We start from the raw sequence: 13,313 nt of genomic DNA, 5'->3' as shown, positions 1-13,313 counted from the left end.
TTTTTTTTTTTTTGAGACAAAGTGTCACTCTGTTGCCCAGGTTGGAGTGCAGTGGTGCGATCTCAGTTCACTGCAACCTCTGCCTCCGGGTTTTTCAAGTGATTCTCCTGCCTTAGCCCCCAAGTAGCTGGGACTACAGGCACACACCACTGCACAGGTGGGTGGTTTCCTCCCATTCTGTGGGTTGTCTCTTCAATTTGTTGATTGTTTCCTTTACTATACAGAAGCTTTTTAACTTTATGTTATCTCATTTGTCCATTTTTTTCTTTGATTGCCTGTGCTTGTGGATTATTCCTCAAGAAATCTATGCCCTGCCCAGTGTCCTAGAGGGTTTCCCCAATGTTTTCTTGCAGTAGTTTCATAGGTTACAGTCTTAGATTTACCTATTTAATCCATTTTAATTTGATTTTTGCCTATGATGAGAGTCAGGGGCCTAGTTTCATTCCCTTGCATATGGATATCCAGTTTTCCCAGCACTATTTATTGAAGAGACTGTTCTTTCTCCAATATACATTCTTATCACCTTTGTCAAAAAAGAGTTCACTGTAGACATATGGATTTATTTCTGGGTTCTCTTTTCTGTTCCATTGGTCTATCTGTCTGTTTTTATGCCATTCCAATGCTGCTTTCATTACTATAGCTCTGCAGTATAATTTGAAGTCAAGTAATGTGATTCCTCCAGTTTATTGATTGATTGATTGACTGATTGATTGATTTTGCTCAGGATATCTTTGGTTATTCTGGGTCTTTCTAATTCTTTCTTCTCAAGCAATTCAGGAGAATTGCTTGAGCCCAGGAGTTCAAGACCAGCCTGGGCAACATGGCAAGACCCTGTCTCAAAAAGAAATAAAAAATAAAAAATAGTGTGAAAAGCCTTAGAAATCTGCCTGGTGTTCTATTCTATTGTGATTAAGCTGGTATTCAAACTACAAGACAAAGTTCTTCCCGCTCTTTCCTCCTTTTTCCACAGGCAGGAAAGCCTTTCCCCATGGCCACCACTACCACCAGTCCCCTGGGATTTCTGCCACACCACCACCCATGTCCACTTAAGACCCAAGGGCTCTTCAGCCAGCTTGTAATGAATGCTGCCAGGCCTGAGACTCACCCTTCAGAGCAGAGGTCTCCCCTCTCGCTCAGGGCAAGTTCAAGAATGCTGTCCAAGAGCCTAAGCCTGGTCTTGGGGACCCCAAAAGCCTACTTGGTGCTCTACCCCACTGTGGCCAAGCTGGTACCTGAAGCCAGCACATCTGAGTCTCCCCAAGGCCCACAGCATACTACCTGTGTATTGCTGTATTTACTCAAGGCCCGAGGGCTCTTTAGTCAGCAAGTGATGAATCCTGCCAGGTCTGGGTCCTTCCCTTCAAGATAGCAGTTTCTCTTCTGACCCAGAGTGTGTCTAGAAATGTTGTCCGGGAACTAGAGCCTGAACTGGGGGCCTCACAACTCTGCCCAGTGCCCTATTCTGCTGTGGTTGAGCTGGTATCCAAGATGCAGGACGAAGTTCTCTTTACTCTTCTCTCTCCTCTCCTCAAGCAGAAGGAAGGAGTCACTTTCATTGTTCTGAGCTGCGCTGCCTGAGGTTGTGGGACGGGTGGCACAAACATTCCCCCAGCCACCCTGTCTGCTGTCTCACGAGGTCACGCACTGCCCCGGTCCACTGACTCTGAGCCAGAACAGCATCAGGACTTGCCTAAGAATTGCAGTCCTTGTATCCTAGACTGCCTTCCAAGTTCACTTAGTATCCCAGAGCACTTTAGCCCACAGTGGCAAGCTTGCCGAGAAACTCAAGTTCCTCCCACTGGAATGGGCACTTGCCCTTGGCTAGGACTGGTCTAAATATTCCTTCTGTGGGCAGGTGCTGGCTGAGTTCAGCACAGTTTTGCTTTCCACTGTTACAGGGCAGCACTAGGTTCAATGCAAACTCCCGCAGTTGCTGTGGTCTGCCTTCTCCAAGTGCACAGATTCTCTCTCTGCACCACACAGCTGCTTTGTCGGGGGAGGACAGGGGAGGGGTGGTGTCAGCAATCCATGACTGTTTTTCCTACCTCTTTAGTGCCTCTTTCTGCAATATGAATTTTAAAGTAGGTACTGTGATCACTCACTTGATTTTTGGTTCTTATGAAGGTGCTTTTTTGTGTGCGGATAGTTGTTAAAACGTGGTGTTCCTACTGGGGGGTGAGAGGGATGATCGGTGGAGCCTTCTATTCTGCCATCTTGCTCCATCCTCAGTAAACATTTTAAAAGCTAAAATGCCCTGACTTTGTCCCCCTTCACAAATCCCATTCCCCAAATGAAAGTAACCACTCTTAAGGGGCTGATGTACATCCTCCCAGGTGTTTTCTTAACTCACAAAGGCATTCATATATGGGTTCTTTCTCTTACTTTTTTTCATACTTATCTCTCTATCTTCATCTCCTGCTCTCCCCTCTCTGTTTCAGTGACCAAGGCCTCCCTGCTGTTTATTGCACATACCAGGCTGGCCCCTCCCTTAGGGCATATACAATTATGAGTCTTTCCTCTTGTATCTGCCTGGCTCCCTCACCTCTTTCATATCTTTACTCAAATGTCACTTTCTCATTGAGGCCTACCCTGCCCACCGGGTTTGGATTGCAGCTTGCCATCTAGTGCTGGCACAACCAACTTCCTTCCTCACCGTGCTTTATTTATTTTCATAGTCTTTATTACTTTCTAATATATTATATTCATTATTTAACATGATTTTGGGTTTTTTTCTGAAAACCTCAGTTACATTATAAACTCCATGATGGCAGAAATTTTCATGTTTTTGGACTATTTCATCCATTGAGGTGTCCTAAGTGCCTGGAGCAATGCCTGACATTTAGCAGGGGCTTGATACATATCTGCTGAAAGAATTAACAAATGCAGTGGTGGTTTGTTTTCATGTTTTAATTTTATTAATAATGTTTTGTTTTAAAACCTACTGATAATTTCTTTGGAGAATCCTTTCATTACTTTGAAGCTTCAAAAGTTGTCTCTTATCCTGAGAAAATAAGAATAGCCACAATCATGGCAAAAACTCACTTCACTGAGCATTTACTATGTGCCAGGCATGGTGCTAAATTCTCGTACTTGCATTACCTCATTGAGTCCTCACAGCAGCCCTCTGAGATGATCTATTATTGTGCCCATTCTACAGATAAGTAATTGAAACTTAGATTAAGTAATGACCCAAAGTCACATACATCGTCACAAAGCTAACAAGTGTGGGAGATGGAATTTGGACCCAGAAATAAACATAAACACCTAAATTATACTAGGGAGCAATGACTAACTTAAAACCTATTTTTTAAGAGTCCAGACAGAGAGCCAGAGAAAAGACGATAAGATGGCTACTGATTTCAAAGCTGCATGGGAACAGCAGGCAGGCACCAATTTAGGCCCCACTCTGATGGGCTGGGGGATGGGGTGGGACTCAGGACTGTATACATAGCCTTCTGTGTGAGAGTGACAATCTGGGTTGCATGCAGTGCCTTGAGTCAGCAGACTCAAGTTTCCATGGGAACATACTACATAAGACATAAGACAAGCTACCTTGGTCACCATCCTGAGTGAAAATGACAGTGTTTTTGGAAACATTGTCATAAATTCTTATGGAAGACACAACTACCATCAGTGGGCAATGGCATTCTTGAATAAGGATGCTCATGGAGTCAGGTTTAAATCCCAACTTTGCTCTTATGAGTTGAGTGACTCTAGGCAGGTTTTTACATTCTCTGGGCTTCATCTGTGAGGTGATACAATAGCACATACATCACAAGGTTATATTCATATTAATGGCATACGGTACATGGTAAGTGCATTATCATAGCTATTGGTATATAGCATGATAGTGGCTTTCTCATAGCTATTGATGATAATAAATTATGATGAAATTCCACAAAAATGTTAAGAGCAATTAATCTGCTCCAGTGATGCTCAACTTTAACATGCATACAAACCACCTGAAGAGCATGTTGAAACTGTTTCCTGGATCTCATATTTAGAGATTCAATTCAATAGGTTGAGATGGGCCCATGAATTTGCATTTCTATCTAGCTTCTGGGTGATGCCAATCCCTCTCATTTTATGGATAAAATCTTGAAAAATAAACACCCCAAGTTGCACAGCAAGCTATTGTCAAGGCCTTGACAACAATGCAGGTTTCCTGGCTCCATGTCCAGAGTCCTTTTTGCTGTATGTCACTGCTTTGTAATTCTAATTCTGGCCTTGAGAATCTAAGTCAGTAAACAAACTTTAAAATATTATTCTTACCTTACCAAATTCACTGTTGTAAATAAAATGACTATGAAAGTTATAGTGTAAAGTTCATAATGGTCGCGTTCTCCACATCCAATCACAATGCCAAAGAAAGTGTATATTAAATGTTCATATACACATGAAAAAATTCTTAAGAACCTAGGATGAATGAAATAGAAATGAAATTTTAAGCAATCATCTTAAAAATATATTTCCTTTTCACATAAAAGCATGTATCTTATATCTTCCATGATGTCTTAGCAGAGGCCCTTGCCTTCATCTCTGTTATAGTCAACACTTAAAAGAATTTTGTTGGATCTAAACACACCCAGTTCCATATTTTTCATTACCTTCATCACACCAATACCCATGGGCTGCTTCTCACAGTAGAATAATAAGAGCAAGGCAGAACAATGAGGACCTCCCCGCAAGGTGATGATTTATCAGTTTCTCTGGGATTCAGTGAGAGCATGTCAACTGTTGGGCCTGCTGCTGCTAAACCCAGAGTTGCAGTTGCTACCAGGAGGTACCTCAGTAACTTTAACTTTGCAATAGCTAACAGGATCATCTCAATGCTCTCTGCACAACCTCTCCCTCTGTGACCCACACGTACTCTTCTATTTACTTTGAAAGTCTCCCCTGTCTGCTTTCCTGTCTACTGCATTCCTAAAAGTCTTGTAAAGCTAACTCTAATCTCATGTTGTCCATGAAAGCATCTTAAGCACCCTAGGTGGAAGTAGTCCTGCTCTGAATTCCTACGGTGCTGTCTGTACTAATGTAGTTTTTAAGCAGAAGAAAGCATTACAATCACCCAGATTGAATTCTATAAATTGACAGAACCACCCCCAGAGATTCTTACTGAGTAGACCAAAGCACATGGGTTAGGGCAGGGGGCTGACGCCTCAGTAGAATACATGTTCTGTCCTATATGGTTCCATGTGGTAGCATGCCTGGGTCAGAGCCAAGTATGACTTCCACAAGCAGATCTCAAGGCCTGCCTCCTCTAGATTCTCTCTCTTGAGACTTTCCCTTTCAGCTGACTGGGTAAGTGTGTCACAAACCAGTCTCCTTACAGGTGGATCTCAAAATTTATGCTCGGAAAGAAGCATAAGGAAGCCTCGTTTTAGCTGCAGACATAAACCATGTTCTTTGATACACACAGCAGTACCCCAATCAAGGAGATAATTTCATTCTCCAAGTGATTTCTATCTCTTGATTCAATTGATTCTGAACCCCTACAGGGAAGAGTTTGAGTGGGGGGACCTCAAACCCAGTGCATAGTTTTCAAAAAATTCGGAAGTCATGGAATAACTGACTGAATTAAAAACTTTCTTTTTTTTTTTTTTTTTTTTTTTTAGACGGAGTCTTGCTCTGTCGCCCAGGCTGGAGTGCAGTGGCTCGATCTCGGCTCACTGCAAGCTCCACCTCCGGGTTCATGCCATTCTCCTGGCTCAGACTCCCTAGTAGCTGGGACTACAGGCACCCGCCACCACACCCAGCTAATTTTTTGTATTTTTAGTAGAGACAGGGTTTCACTGTGTTAGCCAGGGTGGTCTTGATCTCCTGACCTCGTGATCCGCCCACCTTGGCCTCCCAAAGTGCTGGGATTTCAGGCGGGAGCCACCACACCCGGCCTGAGTTAAATACTTTAAAAAAAATGTCATGTGGGTACAGTGGCTCATGCATGTAATCCCAACACTTTGGGAGGCTAAGGAGGACAGATTGCTTGAGCCCAGGAGTTCGAGACCAGCCTGGGAAACATGGTGAAACCCCACCTCTACGAAAAATACAAAAAATTAGCCGGGTATCCTGGTGCATGCCTGTAGTCCCAGCTACTTGAGAGGCTGAGGTGGGAGGAACGCTTGAGCCCTGGAGGTGGAAGCTGTAGTAAGCTTTGATAGCGCCATTGCCCCTCAGCCTGGGAGGCAAAGCAAGATCCTGTCTCAAAAAAATTTTTTTTCAAATCTCTCTACAGGACCTAAAAAATGCATTATGTATACAGTAGAACTTGAATAAATACGTAATTATTCACACATATTGTTACTTTCTTATAAAAACATGTCTGCCACTTAACCATGAGCACCTCTGAGAAGGGACTTATTTTTGTAGCCCCACACCTCAGATGCAATATCCAGACCACAGCAGACATTAAGAAAGGATTGGTGGAATGGGTGAAAAAATAAACAATTGAGTGAATAAAAAGTAATTTATAATGATGTCAACAGACAGTGCCACTGAGCTCGGGAAACTGTCTAAATTGAGCATTACACCAAGTAGATGTTCTATGAACTGGTTATTCCCAAGCTTCTGGATTTAAAAACACTGTAATGTTTCATTCACATACACACAAAACTGGAATAGTTTTAGGTGCCCATGTTTTTTGTTTGTTTGTTTGTTTGTTTGTTTTTGTTTTCTGAGACGGAGTCTAGCTCTGTTGCCCAGGCTGGAGTGCAGTGGCGCGAACTTGGCTCACTGCAAGCTCCACCTCTGGGTTCCTGCCATTCTCCCGCCTCAGCCTCCCAAGTAGCTGGGACTACAGGTGCCCGCCACCACGCCCGGCTAATTTTTTCTGTATTTTTAGTAGAGACAGGGTTTCACCATGTTAGCCAGGATGGTCTGGATCTCCTGACCTCTTGATCCACCCGCCTTGGCCTCTCAAAGTGCTGGGATTATAGGCGTGAGCCACCGTGCCCGGCCACCCATGTTTTTTCATTTTGCCAAGTAGAAAAGAAAATACCATCTTCTATCATTGGAATGTCATAAAAGAAAGGACATTATAAACAACAAAAAAGTAGGACGGACATAATTTCACAGTAATGCATAGTCCTTATATTAAATAAATTAATTTTCATGGGAAAACTCAGGATTATGGCTTATTTTTCTCAGTTCGACATTTGTTTTCATCTGATGTGGGAATTTCTATACTAGACGATGATTTGGTATTCAATAATTTCTGAACCAATTCTCTAATTTATCATAGTCTTTCAGGGAAAGGCTGACATTTCTTTGCACGGGCAAATGATTTTCCCTCTATCCATAGATGCATTTATTACCAGGAGTAAAGGGTAGGTAAGAGTTTTGTTGATGTTACATTTTTCTGCTACTCTTCTTTTCCAGCTCTTCCCACATTAATATACTGTTATTTAGGCACATTATGAAGGAAACAAAGGAAAAATGTATCTTTTTAAATCTCCATGGTTCAAAGTAAATTTTTATCAGGTTACATGCAACAAAAACACCATGGTTTCTGAGCCACTGACACTTTATTCATAACAGGAGTATCAATTAATGCTGATAATTGTTGGCACCTTAAATTATTTTCAAATATAACTAATAACAAAAATAAAATTTTCAAGATAAAAAAAGGTTATGGAAAAAGAGTTTTACTAGTGTCCATGAAGGCGAGACCCCTTATGCACTAAACTGCTATGAGATCCATCAAAGGGCATGATAGGAAACTTACTTAGTAATTACAAATTCTATCTTCGGTTTAAAGGTTAAAGAATCTAAATTCAGTCCTACAGCGACTAAGGCAAGAGTGCCTGACATTCCTAAAAGTTCCACTGGGGAGAAAAAGAAACAAATGAATCAAATGCATTGTATTCATATCTGTACACTGAGATACTTTATCTTGAATAAAGAATTGGTGGGAATCTTAAGAGAAGTAGTAGTTCTTAGAAAATTGCTTCAAGGGATTGACCTAATCCAGTAAACCCAGGACTGGCAAACTTTTTCTATAAAGGGTCAGATAGTAAATATTTAGTGTTTGTGATGCAAACAGCCTCTATTACAATCGCTCAACTCAGCTGTTGTAGTACAAAAGCAGCCATAGATAATATGTAAACGAATGTGTCTAATGAAATTTGGTTTATAGACACTGAAGTCTGAATTTCACGTAATTTTCATATGCCACAAAATATTCTTTTATGCCATTTTAAAATGTAAAAACGATTTTTAGCTAACACGCAGATTTGGCCCAAGAGTCACAGTTTGCCAAGTCCTACTGGAGACCATCACTGAGGATAGGCTAATGGAAAAGTAAGTTCAACAGCCCTCAAGGTGTCCTTTAAGCATCTCAGAAATATTGCACTACATGTGCTGGGAGTTGTGAGCCAAGCTCAGTACTTCTGATGACTCCAGTTCCTTACACCTGCTTTTCTTTTGCAGACATAGACCTCCCTAATTAAAATTGTAATTTGCTGGGCTCTAAACAAATGTGTAAATGTATTAATAGTCTGAGGCAGGAAACCCAACCTGAAGGATATTTGAATACCATAAATACTCTGCAGTCTTAGGCTGCAGAGTCTTCAAATAGAACACTAAAACCGTCAGACAGAAAGGAAGACAAAGAACATGAAAGATAGGATTGGAAGAGCTTTGGGGCAAAGCAGAGCTGGTTGCTTTTGGAACATGACCTCACCTTCCTCCATTAGTGGCCCTGTAACTATAAAATAAATGTAAAAAAGTTATGACTCATAGTTGTGAAAATTAAATTAGAAAACACGAAAATGCTTACCACACTTTTAAAGCAATGAATAAGTGATAATACTATCATGCTGTTAATTGTTTTTATCTACTTTATTGCTTAGTAAATATTGTTTATTAATTTAAAGAGGAGTTTACTATTCCTTTGGTTTATCTAATCACAAGTTCACTTTAGACTTCTTTTTATCTACTTATTTAACTGAATTTACTTTAAATAACCAATGACAATAAAACCAGGAGTGCCGCAAACTGTGATGACAGGGAAACTATCTTTCAATTTCCAATTCTCTATAATTACTATTTTATAAAGAAGGGACAATGGAATTAATAAGCCCCAGTTACAGGCAACAAGGGGATGCATTGTTTGTAGACTTTTAAAACAATTATAAAGATGACAAAAACTCCTTCTACTTTTTATTATCTCCATTCCCCCCAAAATTCTAAACACCGTCACTTGATAAAATATTCCTCCTTGCTAGGATGGAGGAATCCCTCGTGGAATGCCTCTAGCCTACACTTTTATAGAACCCGTGTTCTTTCATGAATTATACATCAACACTCAAAGAGGTGACTCTCCAACCTCAATCAGATGCTCTCTGGACTTAAGCCAGTTGATGGTATGTTCATTAGTCAGGGAAAAGAACAAAATTAAACAACGTGAAAGAAATGTAACATTAGAGAATGTATAAGTGAGAATTTTATCTACATTTCAGCTTTCTGGCTATGGAACATCTCCTTGTAACACTGCCTTTTTCTGACTTTGCTTTCAGGAACTTACTAAGCATGAGTAAAGGACTGCCTGAGGTTGTTTTTTAGTTCCTGAAGCAGAGGAAAGTGTAATAGAGGAGGGAGGTGTATTGGTTTCCTGGGACCGCCATAATTGCATAGCACAAACTGGGGGGCTTCAGCTACAGAAATGTATTGTCTCACAGTTCCGGAGCTAGAAGTCCAAGACCAGCAGGGTTGGTTCCTCTGAGGGCTGTGATGGAGATTCTGCCCCAGGCCTCTCTCCTAGCTTCTGGTAGTTTCAGGCATTCCTTGGCTTATAGCTGGTATTCTCTCTGTGTCTTCACATAATCTTCCCTCTTTGTGTGTCTGTCACTGTGTCCAAATCTCCCCTTTTTATAAGGATACAGTCATACTGGATTAGGACCCACCCTAATGACTGCATCTTAACTTGGTCATCTACAAAGGCCCTATTTCCAAATAAAGTCACCTTTACAGGTATTGGAATGTAGGACTTCAGCGTCTTTTGAGGGGACACAATTCAACCTAAAACAGGAGGCTACCTAGCAAGCTTTCATTCTGAGCAGTGGTACAGCGCTGCCTTGAAGCTACAAAGAATTATTGGCTGAAATCAGTATATATAGCATACACAGTGCTGACTCTGGGATGTATTTAAGCCCGAATGGTTAATGCTAAATTCCTACCTTCTATTGTTCATCTATACTCTGCAGTAAGTCTTACCTGATCAAATGCAACCAAAAGACAGATACTTCCTCTCTGCTGCTGACTGCTACAATCTTAAAGGCATAATTTCTAGAGAAAATCATCATTCTCTTTAAGGCTGATTCTTAGAGACCTGGTACCTGCTCAGGAAAATTAATTGTTAATTTTTTAGTAACTTTGTGAGCAGGCTGCTACCCAAAGCTATCCTTGAAATCAGCCACAGTAGATGTATTTATCCCATGAAAATTGACAAGCACTACAAATCGGGGCTTTTTCTCTTCCCAGAGAGCCAATTTACCACCCCATCGCTGCCTAACTCAGTCTCCCCATTTTATAGGTGAAGGAACTGAGGGTAAAGCTTAAACTAGAACCAAGGTCCTGGCTCAGTTCTCCATGATCTCCACCTCCTAAAATCTAAACCACAAGTGTCTCAATTGTTTAAGGATCTTTTACTCCACAGCTATGCGACTTATACGCCTTCATATAAATCAGCTTCAAAGTCTTATTATGTCGTTTAGTTAGCACAAAATAATCAGACTTCATAATGCTTAAATATATTTTTGGTAAACATTTGATTTGAATTGAACTGGGGTTGAGCTGAATTGATCAGCTTTTTGGCTGGATACCTGAATGAGCATAAGGAATTCATACTGCTTAACCAAATAACCCTATTCCAACTTGAAAAGTTGTATGTCAGAAATGGGAGTCTTCTAATGTGGCAATAATGCTAAAAGACTCTAAGGAACCCCATTCTACCTGCGTGCCCTCAATTCATATACATCTGGTTAGGATGATGCCACACATTGACTGGAAGCACCTCCATTTTTTAGAAGGAAAAGGGAATAGGAACTCGTATCTATTGACTGCCCTACCTTGAACGCAGTGATGTGCTGGTAAATGATTAAAGTCAGCTCTTTTCTGCAATCATACAGGCAGTAAGGGGAAAAAACTTTTTAAAACCCAGTTCAAGGTTGGGGCAGTAGAGGGAACTCTGAGTTGCAGTGAAGCAGTGTCTTCCAATTTCTGTGGTGTAAAGACTTCCACTGTGGCCAATTTCGAGCTCTCAACATAATGTCACTTGAACAGAGTTTGAAAGAGAAGAGCATAATCAGCTCTGGCAAGCCAGCAAGAGCTATCAGCACACCAGCAGGAGTCATATGACAGATTATCTCATTAATGCCTGCAATACCCTTAATACATTAGGTGATATAACACTTTTTTTTTTTTTTTTTTTTTTTTGAGACAGAGTCTCACTCTGTTGCCCAGGCTGAAGTCCAATGGCATGATCTTGGCTCACTGCAACCTCTGCCTCCCAAGCACAAGGGTTTCTTGTGCCTTAGCCTCCCCAGTGGCTGGAATTACAGGTGTGTGCCACCACACCTGGCTAATTGCTTGTACTTTTAGTGGAGACAGGGTTTCACTATATTGGCCAGGCTGGTCTCAAACTCCTGGCCTCAAGTGATCCACCTGCCTCAGCCTCCAAAAGTGCTGGGATTACAGGTGTGAGCCACTGCGCCCAGCCTATCATACCACTTTTAAAGCTAAGGAAAGTGAATCGTAGAGAGGTTAAGTAATTTTCCAGGGTCACCAAGCTAATAAATTGCAGAGCTGAGATTTGAACTCAAGTCTGCCTAACTCCAAAGCTCTTCTAGGACTAGTAGCAGTTTATTCAACCAACATGTGTTGAATTACTATCAGGCATATGGCAAGCTCCAAACACAGAAAAGAGAATAAATAAAAAGATGACTAAGAGCCTCTACTTCAAGGAACTCACAGTCTAGTAGAAAGATAGACTAAATTAAATTTTTTTCTTCAAACATTTAAGGCATCTATAAAAAACAGCACAGGAGAGGGGGAAAATGAAGAAATTTGAAGGAAATGAGCCTTCAGTGAATGCTTTCTATAATTTTTCTGATTCAGGGGAGTGAGTAACCCTCAGGTGGCAATTAATCTGTAGAAGAAGCAGCGCTTTTAGGTAACTGGAGGTGAAAGAGAAGTAATTAACCTCTTGATACCTGAGGTCTTTCAAGAACTGAAGTTTCTTCACTGTGTGAGATGACAGCAAAAGTGGAATTTGACAGTTTGACCACAGTTATGTCTCTTAGGGACCGGGCGCCTCAGTCAGGCTAGTAAACACTTAAATCTCCATTTCATTGGACTAAACTAGCTGAAGGTCAGCCAGTGCTGGGCATTCTTACTCCTGTGATTAATTCACTCTCCTGCTTCTCTTTCAACAATAACTATACCTCCCCTTTCCCGACTCCTAGCCTAAGTGAAGGCTGCCATTTCTATAGTCTCCTCAATTTGGCATCCATTGAATTAAAGGCTGTTGATCTAGAAAAGCCTCAGGAGCATCTCTCCCAGCCTTCTCAGTTTGCAGATGGTTTGTTCTCAGGATTATAGCAGAGAGCTCAGTGTTGATTCCTCTGCCTGGGGAATACCAGTGACTATGTACAAAGTTAAAGGAAGAGTTCAAAAAGAATAAGAGAGTAATCACAGAGAACAGTGCAAGGAAATTGGACATGGAGTTGAAGTAAAAAGGATATTGAGAAAGACTAGGAAAGAGCCAGAGGTGAGTTAGATAATATGAGAAGACACACAGTGGGACCACAAAAAGGAGGAGAAGCAACTGGATTCAAGATCAGGAAAAAATAAACATGTATAAAGCTTACTTTAAGGACAGTAACTTTTGTATTTACTTCTGCCTTACCAATATAGAAAGTCATGTACACCATTGAAAAGCAGAGAATTATATTAGTCAGCATATTGCTAAAAACATCAGCCAATATACACCGAATGATTTTTGCACACCAATATCCAAATATTATGCTTCCCAAAATGTCCAAGATGAGTCCAATGCCTACATGTAAATCTAAAAAAAAAGAAAGAAAAATAAGAAATAAAAACTTGAGCTATAACTTTCTTTTCTTTCATTGATGGCATTTGGGTCTTTGCACTTTGGTTTACGTGTGAGATTTTGAGTGGGGACCTTATTTTTCAGCAAATAGGAGTATGTCTCATGAAAGTCTGGTAAAAGCCTCTCTCAGAATAACCTTCCTTTACAGTCTGCAGCTTAAGGTTTGCTTCTCTAGGGATAGAAGATTCAAATGCCCTCAGGAGAA

At 40.9% G+C, this 13,313-nt stretch overlaps 1 protein-coding gene across 1 annotated transcript in view; it reads right to left on the bottom strand.

Annotated features, from left to right (window-relative positions):
• SLC9C2 (solute carrier family 9, member C2 (putative)) overlaps nt 1-13,313 on the bottom strand; it is a 92,294-nt gene that overhangs the window by 62,264 nt on the left and 16,717 nt on the right. Inside the window, exons 6-8 of the mRNA XM_012000447.1 lie at nt 12,902-13,063; nt 7,721-7,820; nt 4,273-4,416 (exon numbers count right to left, since the gene is read on the bottom strand). Of these exons, the coding sequence (XP_011855837.1) occupies nt 4,273-4,416; nt 7,721-7,820; nt 12,902-13,063 (406 nt within the window). The remainder of the gene's footprint in view (nt 1-4,272; nt 4,417-7,720; nt 7,821-12,901; nt 13,064-13,313) is intronic.

Source organism: Mandrillus leucophaeus, unplaced genomic scaffold, assembly GCF_000951045.1.
Source record: "Mandrillus leucophaeus isolate KB7577 unplaced genomic scaffold, Mleu.le_1.0 Scaffold629, whole genome shotgun sequence".
Lineage (NCBI taxonomy): Eukaryota > Metazoa > Chordata > Mammalia > Primates > Cercopithecidae > Mandrillus > Mandrillus leucophaeus.
Note: the sequence above shows the minus strand (reverse complement) of the source record. Positions and strands in the feature narration are given on the sequence as shown.